General features: G+C 35.3%; 1 protein-coding gene across 4 annotated transcripts in view; it reads left to right on the top strand.

Moving 5' to 3' along the window:
- Nucleotides 1-12,834, top strand: part of LOC127873199 (HHIP-like protein 1) — a 40,749-nt gene that overhangs the window by 24,021 nt on the left and 3,894 nt on the right. For 2 of the 4 annotated variants that reach the window (XM_052416952.1, XM_052416955.1), the window contains exons 4-8: nt 2,716-2,853; nt 3,876-4,017; nt 4,666-4,808; nt 6,230-6,311; nt 7,031-7,236. In XM_052416952.1, the coding sequence (XP_052272912.1) occupies nt 2,716-2,853; nt 3,876-4,017; nt 4,666-4,808; nt 6,230-6,311; nt 7,031-7,236 (711 nt within the window). Of the gene's footprint in view, nt 1-2,715; nt 2,854-3,875; nt 4,018-4,665; nt 4,809-6,229; nt 6,312-7,030; nt 7,237-10,906; nt 12,479-12,834 lie in introns of those variants that run through there. The other 2 variants (XM_052416954.1, XM_052416953.1) reach the window with 2 other exon arrangements.

Below are 12,834 nucleotides of genomic sequence, written 5' to 3'. Positions count from 1 at the left end.
TTGTTATCAATATTGGGTTAACAATATTTCAGGTTGAAAACATTGTGGGTACAAAACATTGGGTTCCATTACAGTGTTTTTTTTTATGACAATTTCGGGGCCGATATTCGGCCCCATTCCCCTCCAAAAATAGTATATATTTTCCCCCATTAAAAAAAAAAAATCCCCCCCAAAATTAAAAAATAAAATAATATATATATATTTTGTTTTTATAGAAACAACTGCCTCGTGATAGACATATCTCAAATTCATTTTATCAACATCTAAAAAGGTATATAACTATAATTAATTTGATTTTTTTATTATAATAAAGAGTTATATTAAATTAGGTTTTCCCAAATCAGTGGACTTCATGAATTAATTTTTTTCCAAAATGGCCAAGAAAAGGCCTCATGTATCTATATTGTGTCAATATTTGTTGATAAAAACATTCCAATTTGGCCCATTTTATTGATAAAAAATGCTCAAATTTGCCATTTAATCTAAAATCCCAATTAGACTCTAATTGGCTTGGAAAACTGATACTGTGCATGACGGCTGAACTGACTGAAACTAATGTTGAACAAATCATTGATATATATTTAAGAAAAAAAAGAGATATTCAGCTGTGAATATTACATTCATACATAAATGTGTATTCATATAATAAATATCATTACATATTAAAGAATGACTTCTTAATTTTCCCCTTTTCCTAAAAAACGACACGTTTTTCCCCTTTGGACGGGCCCCGCCACCATTCCCTTATAGGTGAAAAAAAACACTGCATTAACAATAATGGTTGATACAGTATATGATTTTGAAAGGATTTTGAATGTGTTAGCTTTGTTTATACCTGCAAATAAATGAGTTTAAAAAATATATATTTCAGGGTAAGTCCTAACAAAATTACTCCAGTTTTTAGCAAACATCTGTGAAAACCATTGCATAAGGTTCAGTCAGTACAAAAAGGTGATGATCTTACTGCAATTTATTTTACCAGAATTTCTTCATTTAGTTGCTTTTGATACTTGATGCAAATGGCTTGTGGTTAACATGTACCAATGAACAATCCCTTTACCACTCAGATGCGCATTTTGGCCTGTTTCTGTTCGCTCAGAATTTTTTTTTTAATTTGAAGACGTTTTTTAATTGGAAGAAAGTATTTAATTCTTAATTTCTAACTCTTACATACTTCTGAGCAGCGTACAGAACAAACCCTATAAAGCCCGCATGTTATTCGCAGGCTGTTATGGTTTTATGCTGGTTGCATATAATTATCTGTTTTCACTTTGCTTCTGAGCGAGAAAGGTTAACTTTGAATTGGAACATGTTGAAAATACTAGAGGCCTTGTGTGATGAGCTCTTTTTACCTTCAACCTTGACATGTGAATTTCAATAACCTTGAGATGTGCATTTCAATAACCTTGACATGTGCATTTCAATAACCTTGACATCAGCACTTCAATAACATTGACATCTGCATTTCAATAGCCTGGACATGTGCATTTCAATAACCTTGATGTCTGCACTTATATAACTTTGATATGTGCATTTCAAATTCAATAACCTTGACATGTGCATTTCAATAACCTTGACATCTGCACTTCAATAACCTTGACACATGCATTTCAATCACCTTGACATGTGCATTTCGATGACCTTGACATATGCACCTCAATAACCTTGAATTCTGCACTTCAATAACATTGACATGTGCATTTCAATAGCCTGGACATGTGCATTTCAATAGCCTGGACATGTGCATTTCAATAACCTTGACATGGGAATTTCAATAACCTTGACGTGCACATTTAAATAACCTTGACACCTGCATTTCAATAATCTTGACATGTGCACTTCAATGACCTTGACATGTGCACTTCAATAACATTGACATGGGCATTTCATTAACCTTGACATTTGCATTTCAATAACCTTGACATCTGCATTTCAATAACCTTGACATATGCACTTCAATAACCTTGACATGTGAATTTCATTACCTTGACATATTCATTTCAATAACATTGACATGTGCATTTCAATAACCTTGACACGTGCATTTCAAAAACATTTGCATCTGCATTTCAATAACCTTGACATGGGCATGTCAGTTACCTTGACATGGGCACTTCAATAACCTTGACATGTGCATTTCAATAACCTTGACATGGGCATTTTAATAACCTTGACATGGGCATTTCAATAACCTTGACATGTGCATTTTAATAACCTTGAGATGGGCATTTCAATTACCTTGACACGTGCATTTCAATAACCTTGACATGTGCACTTCAATGACCTTGACATGTGCACTTAAAACACCTTGACATTTGCACTTCAATAACCTTGACATGTGCACTTCAATAACCTTAACATGTGCATTTCAATAACCTTGACATGTGCATTTCAATAACCTTGACATGTGCACTTCAATAACCTTGACATGTGCATTTCAATAACATTGACATGTGCATTTCAATAACCTTGACATGTGCACTTCAATAACCTTAACATATCCATTTCAATAAAACAATTCAATTCGTAAATATAACTACCACATTACAAAACAAAACTTGACATATGATATTTAAAAAAAAATAGCCAGTGTGCATGAGACACGTTTGGGCCTTATCCTTGAGAAGGAATACAACTTGAACTGTATTCATCTGCTGTTCATAACTCAACTTAAAATATAAATGTGACTAGTGGAGGTATGTCGTATGATTTCAGGTGAAGGCAAAGGTCGAATAGTCTGTGGTGATGTGGGACAGAGTAATCGAGAAGAGGTCAATCTTATTGAGAAGGGTGCTAATTACGGCTGGAAAATCAAGGAAGGCAATGCAGACTACTGCAAAAAGTGTAAATCAGGTGCAAAGAAACAAAATAAATATTTGCTTAGTTTCAGGTTGTTTTTTTGTAAGCCCCCGTCTGTACATGGGGCATTCTGTTCCGTATTTTTTTTCTTAATGCTGTCATATATTTACGGGCCTTGGACCTGCAGATATTGATTGCCTGTTCATGGTTTACATTCACAGAGTACTTTTATTGTGTCAGTCTTAACCACTCTGTGATCAGGAAATAAGTGCAGGAACAAAGAAAACACTCAGTATTAATATTGACAAAATGCATGTAATTGTAAGTTTGAAGCTCATTTAAGGAATTCCAAATATCTTCTTTTACTTCACACGTTTGTTAATGATTTTGTTTATAGCACCATTTTTCTGCGTAAATATACAGCAGTAACTTAAAAGTTAGTAAAGTAAACTTTTCACAGTATATAGTTGGGACCCATCTTAGCATAAGTGTGGCTTAAAATAAAGAAATGGTCAAGAGTGAAATGAGTTAGCATAGCATGCTTAATATTTTAAGAGAAATAATTATTGTATATATAATGTTATTATAAACCTTACCATTTTATGCTTGAAGACACTTCAAAACGGTCTAGACCATGTATTTAGTTTAAAGTTATTTATTTTAGCTTGATTGCATAGAAAGCCTAAGGCTTATTTGAAATGTTGTCTAGTCAGTTCCCTGGGCCTAGGACCAGTATTTGGTGTCTTTGGGGAAGATTTAAAGAATGCTCCTACAGTGGGGATCGAACCCATGAACTCCTGGTTGCTAGGCGGCCACATAGCCCATGTATTTTAAGCAAGCTCTGGGAAAACCGATTTAATGCCTGTGCGTCAAGTGTCATGACAAATTAGCTTGTGTAGTCTGCACAGGTTTATCAGGGACAACACTACACTCTAATGGTATTTTTCTGTTTAAAGTAGGCCTTTTCTTTGCGGAAATCCTTTCATGGCAGATTTTGTTATCCCTTGGACGACACTGTACACACATGCTCATTTGCCCAAAGGACTGCTTCTTTTCATGACAAATTTGTTTTTCAGCATTCCTCAATGAGACCCTTACCGCCCCAATCTATGACTATGGGCATAGTGTGGGTAAGTCAGTGACAGGCGGACACTTCTACAGGGGATGTCAGAGCCCCAACCTCAATGGCTTCTACATCTACGGAGATTTCATGAGTGGGTAAGGACATTGTGAGCCGCATGCACAGGGAATACTGGGCAGACACTTTATGCACAAGTTCATTATTCCAAGGACATGGCTCTTTTAAATAATGGAACTGTAAGAAAAACAAGTAATTACCTGATGGTGCTATATAAGTTTTACCAAGTAATATATGGTTTACAACAAACACATTTATTGTTATATGAAAACCATTTTTCAAATTGAGAACAACATACAGATAATCAAATTAACCAATTCATAAGTAAAATTTAAGTAAAAGTAAAAAAAACACAAATCAACCTTTTTTAACAGAATGTTTTAAACACCGCTTAAATAAAAAAATGCTATGACAATCTCAGCAACTTTTGGCAAATAAACACAATAAACTAAATCCATGGAGTTTAAAATTAGTTAAAGATAAAAGGGCGTTTTCTTTTTTTATACCTTAGATTTTTTTGTGGGGGATGGAGATAATGAAGTCATTTTGGGGATATGACTGTGTATTGGGATTATCAAATGGGAGCACATCTTATCAGCCCCTACCATGTGAAAAAAAATCATTGTATTATGACATACAGAAAACTATTACTATTATAGTAGCTTTTAAAATGTGAGGAGAACAATCATTTAATTATGGCATTAAAAATCTGTCACGTTATTCACCAGTCGGTTGTTCCGTCTGCTGCATCGCCCGGGCAACAACACCTGGCACAACAAGGAGTTAAAGATGTGTGGGGCAGACTACTGCAGACCTCCCCTTGTCAACGACTACTCAACGAGCATCATCTCATTTGGGGAGGATGAGGACGGTATGTGCACAGTGTTTTTAAATATTATCGGAGAAGTTTATAAACAAAGAGCTTTTGTCATCATCTTTTGTAAGTGTTGTTGTCATCTGATGTGCTGTGCGGGTAATTTGATGTGTGGTGTGCATCCTCAACTTTAAGTTTGTAACTTCTCTAGAAGCCTCATTTTTCATCCAATCTTAATGAAACTTGGCGAGAATATTGATCTGGACAATATCTAGTCTGGTCTGGTTCTAATCTGGTTCATGTTTTTCCTTAAAACTAGGTCACCAGGTCTAATATTAGAAAACCTTGTTACTACACTAGGGTTAATTTATGCCTTATTCTTGATGAAACTTGGTCAGCATGTTTATTTGGACAATGTCTAGGCCAAGTTTAAATATGGTTCACTTGCATCCAAAACTTATGTCACATGAAACATCTTTGTAGAGGCCTCATTTATGACCTAATCTTAATAAAATATGGTAAGAATGTCTTGACTAAATCTAGACAAAGTTTTAATCTGGGTCACGTGTATCAAAAATTGAGGTCACCAGGTTAAATAGTAGAACAACCTTTTAACTCTTAAGAAAAATTATTTATGAATCGATCTTGATGACTCTTGGTCAGAAAGTTTGTCTTAAACTTGAGTTTGAATCTGAGTCACATGCATAAAAAACTAGGTCACTAGGTCAAATCTAAGAAAAATCTTTGCACCACTCTAGAAGCCATATTTATTATTAAATCTTTGTGAGACTTTGTTATTATTGTTATCTTGACAAAACTTGGGCCAAGTTGGAATCTGGGTCTCTTGCATTTACAAACTAATGGTCAGAAAGTTCATTTTTGCAAATGGTTGTATTTGAATCTTGATCACCAGCATGAATAAAATAGGTCCAAGGTCAATTCTAGAAAAACCTTGTTACCACTCTAGTAGCTCCATTTATGACTCAATCCCAGTGAGACTTGGTGAGAATTTTTATCGTAACAAAACTAAGTTTAGTTGGAATCTGGGTGTCTTGCATTTACAAACTAGGTCACCAGGTCAAATCTAAAAAAAAGTCAAGGTCAAGGTCATCCTTCAAGGTCAAAGGTCAAATATAATTGTATTTTTCTTTCCTAAAACTTTAACCTTTGTTAAAGTTTGGTCATAACTTTTTGAATATTGAAGAGAGCAACTTGATATTTGGCATGCATGTGTATCTCATAGAGCTGCATATTTTTAGTGGTGAAAGGTCAAGGTCAAAGTCATCCTTCAAGGTCAAAAGTCAAATCTATGGCTTCAAAGCGGCGTAATAGGGGGCATTGTGTTTCTGACAAACTTATCTCTTGTTTCTGTTTATCTTAAAGTACATGAATTCCTTGAGTGTATATACTGTGATTTTAAACAATAGTGTCAGATTTTGTTGTAAGACTTCTATAATCTGCTATGCATTATTACACAGGAGAGATGTACATGTTGTCCACAAGTTTCGCCAGTGCCACTAAGGCATCCGGTACTGTGTACAGAATTGTGGACCCCCATCGGTATGTCAACTTTTTTTTTATACAAGAAATCAATTGTATGGTCATGTTCCATTATTTTCTTAGTAAGCTTAATGCTTTGAATACTTTCATCATTTAAGGTAAGGTTTATTTTATGTTTGAATGTCATTATACTTTTACTGCTGAAAAATCACTTAAAAATTTGAGCTTGCTATTGGAAAAAGTGGTTTAATGCATTTCTGCCTAGACAGGATTTTCATTTGAGTCGCGTTCTGAGAAAACTGGGTTAAATGCATGTGCGTAAAGTGAGGTCCCAGATTAGCCTGAGCAGTCCACACAGGCTAATCAGGGATGACACTTTCCGCATTAACTGGATTTTCGTGTAGAAGAGACTTCCTTTAAATGAAAAATACCATAAAAGCGGAAAGTGTAGTCCCTGATTAGCCTGTGCGGACTGCACAGGCTAATCTGGGATGACACCTAACGCACATACATTAAGCCCTGTTTTCTCAGAATGCGTCTCATTGAAAAGAGACTTCCGTTACACGAAAAATTCCATACAAGAGTAAAGTGTCGTCCCTGATTAGCCTGTGACACTAGGCACAAGCATTTAACTTTTTTTGCCAGAGCAAGGCATGTTCTGAAGGTTGAACTCAATATGCCTTCTATCGCCTGTTTAAGTACAGGTAGCTCTAATACTTGCATTTAATATAAGATTTGAGCACTAACAAACTTCCTCATAAGTCATGTTATGTTTACAGACGAGGTAACCCCATTGACTGCATTCCATACCAACATCAGCAGACGCTGCCACCAGCAAGTTCTAAGGCAGCCAGCCCAACCCAATTTCCAACACCCCCACCAACAGACCCCCTATCACCACTACCCACACAGCCTCCCACAGCTAATATTCCGCTCATAAATAAGCCTGTAGCCTCAGCCCCAGTGTCGACTCAGAGTCCCCTAGGTATGTTTCTGGCTTGTGTACTTCTGTGCACATATTTATGAGATGCATGTTTAGCACATGGTGTAGGACTTTGACGCTGTTCATGCACTGTGTCGTTAAATGTTTTAAGTGTTAGTATTAATAAGTGTTAGTGATTTATTAGTATTTTTTATGTCCCCCACCACTATAGTGGGGTACATATTGTTTTTGCCCTGTCTGTTGGTTTGTTTGTTTGTTTGTTTGCGTCAAACTTTAACATTTGCAATAACTTTTGCAATATTGAAGATAGCAACTTGATGTTTCGCATGCATGTGTATCTCATGGAGCTGCACATTTTGAGTGGTGAAAGGTCAAGGTCATCCTTCAAGGTCAAAGGTCAAATATATATCTTTAAAGCGGCGCAGAAGGGGACATAGTGTTTCTGACAAACACATTTCTTGTTTGAATTACTGTACACTGAATGACTTGACTGTTTGGCATGATGTTTTTGCACCCTTTGTTAAATATTTCAGTTCAGAGAGCAGCCTTTTTGAAGTTCTGATAAAATTATTGTAAATATTTCATAAGATATATGAAAATATTTTTTTTATTGTTTTTTTTATTAGTCCAGAGTGTTTAGAGAGTTTAAGAACACCAATGTTATAAATATATTCCCACAATTGAGTGATTTGCATTACTTTTTACCACCCAGGGGTCAACTAATTTTTATCATTATGTCAAACTGGTGACTATTTTCACTTTTTTTGCCCCGGATAGGTTGGCATATAGCAGTCGGACTGTCCTTCCGTCTGTCCTATCGGCATTCAGTTTTCTGGAGGTTTTATATGCAACCCTTTCAGATATAGAGCTGCTTTGTGGTATGTGGGTCTACCTACATGACATACTGATGAATTGTGAAATTCTTTCAATACTGTTGATTTTAAAGAAACAGGTCTTGGACTGATCAAATTTTTGCCAAGGGAAGCAGTAAGCTTTAAAGGGAGAATTTTTTTATTTGGCAGCTAAAGTGTCTTTTTATGCCCCCCAGTAGGAGGGCATATAGTGATCTGACTGTCCATCCGTCTGTCCGTCCCTCTGTCCGTCTTTCCGTCACACTTTGAGTTTAGGTTTCGAAAAATGCTCATAACTTCTATGTCCCTTGAGATGTAACCTTCATATTTAGTATGCATGTGTATAGGGACAAGGCCTTTTCATACGCACAAAAATTTTGACTCCTGTGACCTTGACGTTGAACTTGGGGTCCGCGTTTAGGTTTCTAAATCTGTGTTTAGGTTTCGAAAAATGCTCATAACTTCTATGTCCCTTGAGATATAACCTTCATAATTGGTATGCATGTGTATATGAACAAGGCCTTTCCATACGCACACAAATGTTGACCCCTGTGAACTTGAACTGAAGGGTCCGTGTTTAGGTTTCAAAATCTGCGTTTAGGTTTTGAACAAAGCTCATAACTTCTATCAAGCGTTTATAGGGGGCATAAGTCATCCTATGGTGACAGCTCTTGTTTTTATGCTCCCCGAAATAAATTTTGGCGGAGCATATAGTTGCCAGTTTGTCCTTCCTTACTTCCTTACTTCCGTCACACTTTTGCTACCGTTTCGCATAGCGCCTTGAATACTTAACCAATCACTTTCATATTTGGCATGTAGGTACCTTGCATGGACCTCTACCTTTTGATGAGGTTTGAGGCCACTGGGGTCAAGGTCAAGGTCATCGATGCTAATAATAGACTTCCTTCCGTCACACTTTTGCTACCGTTTCTCATAGCGCCTTCAATATTTTACCAATCGCTTTCATATTTGGCATGTCGGTACCTTGCATGGACCTCTACCGTTTGATGAGGTTTGAGGCCACTGGGGTCAAGGTCACCAAGGCTAATAATAGACTTCCTTCTGTCACACTTTTGCTACCGTTTCTCATAGCGCCTTCAATACTTAACCAATCGCTTTCATATTTGGCATGTAGGTACCTTGCATGGACCTCTACCTTTTAATGAGGTTTGAGGTCACTGGGGTCAAGGTCAAGGTCACCGAGGCTAATAATAGACTTCCTTCTGTTACACTTTTGCTACCGTTTCTCATAGCGCCTTCAGTACTTTACCAATCGCTTTCATATTCGGCATGTAGGTACCTTGCATGGACCTCTACCTTTTGATGAGGTTTGAGGTCACTGGGTCAAGGTCACCGAGGCTAATAATAGATATTTTTAGGTGTTTATTACATTGACAAAGCGCATCATCGGGGAGCATCCATCAGTTTCACTGATATTCTTGTTTTTACAAGAGAAGTACTATTTTTTAAAGGGATATCATTCAAGGGTGGAGCTTCTATAAATAGAAAGTAAAAGGAATGGAGATTGGAGACAAAAAAGGATATAGAAATTTTCTCTATAATAACTGTTTTCTGGATTTTTTATACACAACCCTTTCAGATAATAAGCTGATATTTGATAAGGGAATCTAAATATATGACCTAAAGATAAAGTGTGAAATTCATAATGGTCCATTGATTTTGGGCTAAGCCTTGTTCTCTAAAATAGCTGCTGTGCGGCTTCAAAGGGTTGTAGGGGGCATTGAGTTTCACAAACGAAGCGCTTTTTCTTCTTACTTAATGTAAAAGATGATAATATTTGCAATGAAATTATCTTGAAAAATCCATTTAACGGAAATATTAAAATTATAAAGGATTAAGATAATTGCTTTTACGGATACACTTCCTGAGTCTGAGGCATGTACCATGTGATGTCATCGACTTGACAAAATGTTGAGTGTATAATGTGGATAAAGAATATGCAGGGACAGTTTTAAACGAATCTTCAGCTTAATATGAACCTTGCTCTGAAAAAATGGGGCTTAACGCATGCTTGTCAAGTCTTGTAAATGGACGACACTTTACGACTACCGGTAAACTGGATTTGTGCTAAGAAGAGACTTCCTTTAAACAAAAAATACCATGAAAGCGGAAAGTGTTTTCCCTGGTAAGCCTGTGCGGAATGCACAGGTCCATTCTGGACAATACTTTACTTGCATGCAGTAACCCCAGTTTTTCCAGGGCGCAACTCAAATTAATGTGTGTATTATTAACTGTAGTTAATAAGGAATGCACTGGTACACAGCATGCTAATGCATAAGATGCATGGTGCCATATAGTGATTAAAATTGATTATTAACCCCCCCTGTTTCAAATACATGTAGAAAATAAAAATAAATTGAAGAACTTTGTTTTTACAAGATTTGAGTTTTAAAGCCTTTATTATCAACTCTTAGATACTGATGAGTATAAAACCTAACAGACTGTTGTATAAAGCCATTTGCATTTTGATTCTGAGAAGGAAAGTGTTAATATTTAATAGTGTTAATAGGCATGAATGATGGTAAAATGCTAATAATGGTGTAACAAAATCTTATAATAATGAAATGTTTGATTTCTTATACATGTCATTTTAAAATTATAAAGCAACCTAGAGTGTTTATGAGTATGTTTTCTGCTGCCCAGAATTGCATACCTTATGACGTTTATTTTAACTCTTGAAAGCAAATACCTACCTCTTAGAATCTAATATATAATAAGCAGGAATGAACATTTTGGAAACAATTATTAATTAAAGACTCTATATTAACAAATTGTAGAAGTTTTAAATAAATATGTGATCAGCAGGATTTTGTATATGCACATTTAATATATATCTTCAGCTAAACGAAAGAATCGAAAATGTAAAAAACGTAGAAAAGGTGGACGTCTTCGGACGATATGTTAATCAGGTTTTCCTTTTATATATCTTATGAAAGATTTTTTGGTGTAATTTCCCACCATTTATATACTCAGCAACACTTTGTTTGTTTTATTTTGTTTGTTTACAATTACAACTTATAATATTTTACTTTATTTGTATTGTACCAACAATTGCAGACATATTTTACATTGTTTTGTGTAAGGCTATTTATTATTAAATATAACTTAATTATAACAATATGTTAATGCATATGCTTTGGAAAGACATTTTTAGTTTTCTGTATATGGTAATAAGGCCTTTTTCCCTTGCATGGCAATATTATTTGTTAATATGTCATGGGTTCCATTGTAATGCTTGTATAGCCACACAACTTCCATTTCTTTTGAACATAATTGTAAAATACTGTAAAGTCATGTATATTTGGCAGCATGAATTTCTTAGGTTTGAAAAAAATGACTTCCATTGACACACAAATTCTTGAATTTCTGAATTTGGAAAGGAAATAAGAATTTGGGTGGGTGATTTTCAGATGTGTTTGTTTTAAATTTGTGGATCAATAAACCCAAGAAATCAATGAAATATTCATGTCCCTCGAATAATGATGGTTTTACAGTATACAATATAAAATAGACAACCTGTAAGTGAGCTTTGGGAAGATTTGTAACTTAAGAGGGACCATTTTTGTTGTAACTGTGGAATAATATAGCATTTAAGTTCCCATATGACCTGATAGTGGTGCAATCAAGTGAATGCTAGTTATCTACTTCCACTTTTAGGAATGGATAAGGGTGTACATATATTATATATTCAAACCTTGGTACATCTTATTGATTGTTGTGCTTTTTTATAACTATTTTGATGAAATTTAATAGGCCTCATTCAGGGAAAACCAGGGTTAATGCATTGCATTGAGTGTCCACCCAGATGAGTATCCACAGTCTGCATATCTAATCAAGGGCTGCACTTTCCGCTTTTATGGTATTTTTCATTTAAATAAAGACACTTTTAAGCAACATTTCCAGTCTAGGCGAAAAGTGTCGTCCCAGGTAAGCCTGTGCTGACAGGAATATCTGGGAGTACACTTTACTCACATGCATTAAGCCCTGTTTTCCCAGAATGTGGATCTTATTAAAACATATATGTCAGCACTCGGGTGATTTTTGTTAGGAAATGTAAGAAATTATTGTTCATAAAAAAAGAGATACGAAGACTTGCAAGTAATTGCATAACTGGTAAAGTAGCTTGCGTAAATGGTTTATAATTGTATGTATCTAAAAGGTTTTGTTACATTTAGAGGAATAATGTTGGCATATCTGTGTCTTTTTTTAACCACTGCTGTGTTCAAGTTAATGATGTAATTATGCCTTTGATTTATTAGATTCACACATTCATGATATGACACAGTATTACATTTTTAAACAATTAAATCTTTATATTTGTCATAAACTGTGTATATGCAATATATACATACATATTTGTATTTGTTACAGTTCAAGAAGATTTTTTTTAAATAAACCATGTTGTAAATTTGTCAGATTGTAGCTGATTTATATCCCAGTAGCAACATCTAAGGATTGTACATGTATTTTCCTTGATTTGAGGTAAGGAGATTCTGCACAAGTGGAACATTTAAACATTTGAACCTTGCTGTGGAAAAACAGGGCTTATTGTATGTCCTAAAATCAAGTATAGACATTAAGTGTCGTCCTGGATTAGCTTGCATATGCATATAGCCAAGTTTTCCCAGAGCTTAGCTCAAATGTATATTTCCTCGAATTTTTATATACAGGGAGATTCTGCAAAAGTGGTAAAATTAAACATATAGATACTGTGATTGGCCAAGTAAATTCTGGGGACATTGCATTTTCTGAGTGGAAGAAAATGTAT

This window comes from Dreissena polymorpha, chromosome 3 (genome assembly GCF_020536995.1).
Source record: "Dreissena polymorpha isolate Duluth1 chromosome 3, UMN_Dpol_1.0, whole genome shotgun sequence".
In the NCBI taxonomy this organism is placed as follows: domain Eukaryota; kingdom Metazoa; phylum Mollusca; class Bivalvia; order Myida; family Dreissenidae; genus Dreissena; species Dreissena polymorpha.
Note: the sequence above shows the minus strand (reverse complement) of the source record. Positions and strands in the feature narration are given on the sequence as shown.